This window comes from Lithobates pipiens, unplaced genomic scaffold (genome assembly GCF_037356315.1).
Source record: "Lithobates pipiens isolate NorthernLeopardFrog02 unplaced genomic scaffold, aLitPip1_a1.2 Scaffold_8, whole genome shotgun sequence".
Classification (NCBI taxonomy): Eukaryota; Metazoa; Chordata; class Amphibia; order Anura; family Ranidae; genus Lithobates; species Lithobates pipiens.
Window position 1 is genome coordinate 630,505,761 of NW_027507903.1, and position 6,746 is coordinate 630,512,506.

A 6,746-nucleotide genomic window follows, 5' to 3' on the forward strand; every position below is an offset into this window, starting at 1 on the left:
GTTCATATAATGACTGAAAAAGAGAAAAAGAACGCAAAAAAAAGGAATGAGTAAAGTATGCCATGCAGGGATCCCCAAAGGGTCTGGCTTAGGCAATTGTAGAGAAATTTTTTCGAGATAAGAGTAAATAAAGGTTTGTTGTATATGGGTTAGCCTACCTTTACGGTAAGAGGAGTTCCTGGATATAGGTACAGGAGGTGTTATAGACGTCTGGTCTCGTCAAGCCTGTCAGACATAGACTAATGTCAGGATTTTCTAAAATGGCCGCGACGGCGCTCTCACGCGACTTGCGTCATGCGCAATATGTCTACTCACTGCCAGACAAGCCTGTCAGATATAGACTACTGTCAGGATTTTCCAAAATGGCCACGATGGCGTTCTCACGCGACCTGCGTCATGCGCAGCGCGGTGACGCACCTCGCGCATGCGCACTAACAAACTCGGCTCCGAGGCAAGATGGGCAGCCCTCCCCTTTTTTCCTCCCGCCGAGCTGGAGAGGCTTATAATTCCTCTTCTCAATCAGTTGCCTCTTGGCAATTGACGAGACCAGACGTCTATAACACCTCCTGTACCTATATCCAGGAACTCCTCTTACCGTAAAGGTACGCTAACCCATATACAACAAACCTTTATTTACTCTTATCTAGACAAAAATTTCGGTTTTCTCTTTTCTCTACAATTGCCTAAGCCAGACCCTTTGGGAATCCCTGCATGGCATACTTTACTCATTCCTTTTTTTGCGTTCTTTTTCTCTTTTTCAGTCATTATATGAACCCCTAACAACTTTTAGTTCTTGAATGACCCTGACACACAATTTAATGCTACCATGACTTTGTGGCATTTGTATTGATTCAATTAACCTTCTCAGGTAACTAATACTGATTCCGTTGCCTATTCCATTTTCCCATTTATTTATTTAAATTATTCTACCTATAAATTTCAGTTAAATTTATCTGGCTTTTTCATTTCTGGTCAGATACTATCTATTTAACTATTTACTATTTATTATTCTTCTCTGCAGACCCAAATGGCGACACGCTCTCTTTTTCTTGGTCATGAGCCACTATAGGCTTATAGACAAATCTAATTGATTTTCCAATGATATCACATGAATTTATTATCGATACGGGGAGCCCTGGCGATTTTGGTGAGATCTTATTATCATGTATCTTTGTACTATATCCAATCTATAACCGCAAGTGAACTTAAATATGAATTTATTGAACACTGACATTATCTTATCTTATCTTTTCTATAGACCAATTTATGCCTTAATTTGTACTTTTGCTACGTTTATCTTATCTAATTGTAGTAATTAACTAAACATTTATTGTATATCTTTATCATTTTAGTGTTAATTATTGGCTGCTTAAATTTCCTGAAAAAGCTCAAATTGAGCGAAACATGTTGAAAATCGCAGCTTTTTTCTTTCCCTGCATGGACAAAGCTGGGTAATCCTGGAGTGCTTTTCCACGCTGTAATGTGCAAAACTACTTTTATGAATGTAACAACAAAGTTATGTTATTGTTTCTGTATAATATGAATAAAATTATACCTTTTTATCTATTTTATTGTTAATTCTGTGATTTGATACCCTAAAAGTCCCTGGGGTTGGTGATTCCCCAGCCCCTCTTTTTGGCCCCCCTCCCTTTTCTCTCTCCAAAAACAAACCACAGTTTAAGTGGAGTTGTAAGAGGTACCATGGAATGAAGGTCTGAAGGGTGTTAGCCCTTGTACACATGGTTGGACATTCCGACAACAAAATCCGTCGGATTTTGTCTGACGGATTTTGTCCGAAACTTGTGTTGCACACACACGGTCGGACAAAGTTGTCGGAAAATCCGATCGTACGTAACGTGATGACGTTATTTCGTTACGACGGGACTACGATCAGGCTAGTAGCCAATAGCTTTGGTCTAGGAATTTGATCTGAGCATGCGTGGCACTTTGTCCGATCGGTATTCTCTACACACAATCGGACAAAGTCCAATCAGATCATGTGGTCGGAAAGTTTTATAGCCCGGCTCTAAAACTTTGTTCGTCGGATATTGCAACGGAAACAGTCCGATGGAGCCCACACACAGTCGGATTATCCAACAACACAGTCCGATTGGACATTTTCTGTCGGAACGTCTGACCGTGTGTACAAGGGCTTAGCCTTTTTTAGGAACCTAATTTGGGCAATTGAACTCTAATACCAATTTATTATTAAGCAATGCTTCAGTAGGGTAGAAGTCTAAATTTTGGAGACTGGTGCACACCAAGTTGTCTACTAGTTGAAACAGATATATCTTAATAATTTAACTTTTACCAAAGGTTTTGAATAAAATGCCTTTTGTCAATATACACCATCTTCAAATTGTCCTTGATATCTTTATTCCTCAAGCTGTATATGAAAGGGTTTACAAAGGGAGTGAAAACCGTGTACAACAAGGACATTATCTTACTGATCATTTGTGATTGTCCTTCCTTTGGAAACAGATATGCAGCAATTAGGGTTCCATAAAATATAAACACAACAATGAGATGGGAGCTACAAGTGGAAAAGGATTTCAGTCTTCCAGAAAAGGAGGAGGACATCTTTAATATTGTTAAAACAATGTAAGTATATGAAACCACTATCACTAGGAAGGGTAATATTAGTACAGGACAGGACAACAAGGTGGCTTCTATTTGAACTTTGGATGTATCTGAACAGGAAAGTTCCACAAGAGGATTCAAATCACAAAATAAATAGTCAATGACATTCGATCCACAGAATTCTAGTTGACATATGCTGAGTGTTGGTATTAATGCCATAGAACAGCTGAAAATCCAGGATGCAAGAACTAGTTGAATGCAAAGTGATTGTTTCATAATGGAGGTATAATGCAGAGGAGAGCAGATGGCCAGATAGCGGTCATAGGACATCACTGTCAGAATGTAACATTCAAATGATTCTATTGTGCTGTAGATATAAAATTGAGTGATGCAACCAGAAAAGGATATGGAGGTCCTCTCTTGCAGAACAATATGTAAAATGTTAGGAGCAATATCTGTGGTCAGTATGATGTCAGATATAGAGAGTTGGGAGAGGAAGAAGTACATGGGAGAATGAAGGGTCTTTCTGTAATATACCAACATGATGATCAAAAGGTTTCCAAATATGGTTACAATGTATATAATGAGGACCAAGGTGAAGAGCAGCAGATTATATACGGCATTGCTGTTAAATCCCAAAAATATGAATTTATTGACATTACTTTTATGTGTGGTCTGTGTGAAAGCAAAAAAAAGATTTATATAACTTTTTATGTATGAACTATAGCAGGAAAAATGTATATTGACTTTGCAACATGATTGATAGCAAATAATGTGAACCTGTGACTTTGAATACCCTTTGAATACAGCTTGGGAAATGGGAAATTAAAAAAAGAACACCATTTTTGTTTTCTAACAGATATTTGGTTGATTGAAGTGACCATGGTCTCATCTTATTTAATAAACTCAGTGAATGTTTTCTTTGCTAATTGGAAAGTCTTTATTTGTTTAGTTAATTTTCCATATAAGAAAAATTACATGAACATTCAGAAGAAGTGGAACTTTGGTCAAATAAAAAATGACATATCTCAAAAAAAAGCTTTGCAAAACTACATTTACATAGCAAGAAAGAGGTTAATATATATATATATATATATATATATATATATATATATATATATATATATATATATATATATACAGTGCCTTGCAAAAGTATTCACCCTCCTTGGTATTTTTCGTGTTTTGCTGCCTCACAACCTGGAATTAACATGGATTGTTTGAGGATGTGCATCATTTAATTTACAGAACATGCCCACAACATTGAAGATTTTTATTTTTTCATAGTGAAGCAAACAACAAACAGAAAAAAAGTCAATGTGCATAACTATTCACCCTTCTAAAGTCAATACTTTGTAGAGCCACCTTTTGAGGCTATCACAGCTTCAAGTCGCTTTGGACAAGTCTCTATGAGCTTGCCAAATCTTACCACTGGGATTTTTGCCCATTCCTACTTGCAAAACTGCGCCAGCTCCTTCAAGTTGGATTGTTTGAGCTTGTGAACAGTAATCTTTAAGTCTGACCACAGATTATCTATTGGATTGAGGTCTGGACGTTGACTAGGCCATTCCAACACATTTACATGTTTCCCCTTAAACCACTCAAGTGTTTCTTTAGCAGTGTGTTTGGGGTCATTGTCTTGCTGGAAGGTGAACCTCCATCCTAGCATCAAATCATGTGGTGCAGGTTTTGCTCAAGAATATCCCTTATTTAGCACCATCCAGCTTTCCCTCAACTCTGATCAGTTTCCCAGTCCCTACTGCTGAAAAACATCCCCCCAACATGATGCTACCACCACCATGTTTCACTGGTTTCACTGTGGGGATGGTTTTCTTTGGGGGATGTGATGTGTTGGGTTTGCACCATACATAGTATTTTCTTTGATGGATGGCCAAAAAGTTAAATTTTAGTCTCATCAGACCAGAGAACCTTCCTCCATACATTTTGGGAATCTCCCACATGCCTTTTCACAAACTCAAAACCTGCCATTTTTTTTTTTTTTTGCAGAAATTAATGGCTTTCTTCTGGCCACTCTGCCATAAAACCCAACTCTATGGAGCGTGCGGCTTATTGTCGTCCTATGTAAAGATACTCCAGTCTCTGCTGTGGAACTCTGCAGCTCCTCCAGGGTTACCTTAGGTCTCTGTGCTGCCTCTATGATTAATGCCCTCCTTGCCCTGTCCGTCAATTTTGGTGTGCGGATGTTGATTGGTAGGTTTGCTGTTGTGCCATGTTCTCTCCATTTGGTTATGATAGATTTGATGGTGCTCCTAGGGATCATCAAAGATTTGAATTTTTTTTATAACCTAACCCTGACTTGTACTTCTCAACAACATTATCCCTTATTTGTTTGGAGAGTTCCTTGGTCTTCATGGCAGTGTTTGGTTAGTGGTGCCTCTTGCTTAGGTGTTGCAGCCTCTGGGGCCTTTCAAAAGGGTGGGTATATGTAATGACAGACCGTGTGACACTTAGGCCGCGTACACACGCGGGGACTGTTCGCTCAACTTTGTCCGCTGAACAGTGTTTCGGCGGACAGTCCGCTCGTGTGTGGGCTTTCAGCGGACAGTTTCAGCGGACAGTCTGACGAACAACGTTTTTCGGAAATTCCGTAAAACTGTCCGCTGAAACTTGGTTTGAGCGGACAGTCCGCCCGTGTGTAGGCTTGTTCGTCAAACTATGTCTCGCGCATGCTCAGAAAGAATTTACACGCCGAAGGTTGCATTGCAGTGTATAGGACGTCGTTTTCTAGTCCCGTCGTACGTGCCGTTCACGTCATCGCGCACGGTTTCAGCGGACTGTTCGTTCGTCGTGTGTGGCCAAGTCCGTCCATGCTAATTTTGAGCGGACTGTCCGCTGAAACTGTTTGACGAACAAAGTTGAGCGAACAGTCCCCGCGTGTGTACGCGGCCTTAGATTGCACACAGATGGACATCATTTCACTAATTATGTGACTTCTGAAGGTAATTGGTTGCACCAGAGCTTTTTATGGGCTTCATAACAAAGGGGGAGAATGCATACGCACATGCCAATTATCATTTTTTTATTTCTGAAAAATTGTTTTATGTATATATTTTTCTAATTTTAATTCACCAAATTAGACTATTGTGTTCTGATCTATAACATACAATTCCTATTAAAAAAACATTGAACTAAAGACTGCAATGTAACAAAATAGGTAACAAGTCAATGGGGGGTGAATACTTTTGCAAGACACTGTATATATAATTATATAACACATAATAGCTTGGTGAATTTAGTCTGAAATTTAAAGAAAAATTACTTACTCTATTTGCTAATGATCTCTCATCAAAACCCATAATTTTTTGATAATTTAAATAAATTTTAAATAAACAAACAAAAAACAATGTCGATTTGTTTTTCTTTTTTTGATAACAGAAAATTAAAGTGTCAATATTAAAAGTGTAACAATAGTACATGATTTTCCTCATGAGAGAATTGTCTATCAGTTTTTCTATTGAGCATGGAATAAAAGCAGAATGTCATAAATGGAAATAATAAAAAAACAAAAAAAAAAAACAAAGGGAGTGAAAATACTGTCAAATATGTCAAATAATGTCAACAATGAAATATATAGTCCTGGTTCAACAAATCTTCTTCATAGGAGTTTTTTTGGAAAGAAAAAATAGAAAGAGAGGGAGAGATAAAATAATAATAAGTATCTTATATATCTGGTGTAAATGTAAAGTATACGATGTGTATCGGTGGATAAGCTCAGTTGACTGAACAGGAAACCTTTATTCACATTTATATGTTTCTTTGCAGATTAAAGATTCCATAGAGATTAAGTAAGATCTCTTTGGATTTATGTTTGTGACTGTAATAAAAATAAATGTATTTTTTTTTTTCAAAATACAATACTCAATACAATACTAGTAAATAATTGCTTAGAAACTATTTAAAGTTAAAGGAAAGCTAGAGTTAGGCTTTAAAGCCTAACTTCAGCTTTCCTTTCACTTTATATACACTATATTCCTTTACACACACATGGACTTTAATGGCATCCCAGTCTTTGTCCGTAGGGTTCAATGTTGAGTTAGCCCACCCTTTGCAGCTGTAACAACTTTAACTCTTCTGGGAAGGCTGTCCACAAGGTTTAGGAGTATGTCTATGGAAATGTTTGACCATCCTTCCAGAAGCACATTTGT

General features: G+C 37.7%; 1 protein-coding gene across 1 annotated transcript; it reads right to left on the reverse strand.

Annotated features, from left to right (window-relative positions):
- Window positions 1-1,692: 1,692 nt before the first annotated feature.
- On the reverse strand, window positions 1,693-6,218 carry LOC143961508 (olfactory receptor 1468-like). Its single transcript, XM_077470802.1, has 2 exons — window positions 5,865-6,218; window positions 1,693-3,255 (listed from the first exon to the last, which is right to left on the reverse strand). Exons 1-2 carry the CDS (start codon window positions 6,027-6,029, stop codon window positions 2,308-2,310), a joined length of 1,113 nt encoding a protein of 370 aa, XP_077326928.1. The 5' UTR covers window positions 6,030-6,218; the 3' UTR covers window positions 1,693-2,307.
- Between the last annotated feature and the right edge of the window lie 528 nt (window positions 6,219-6,746).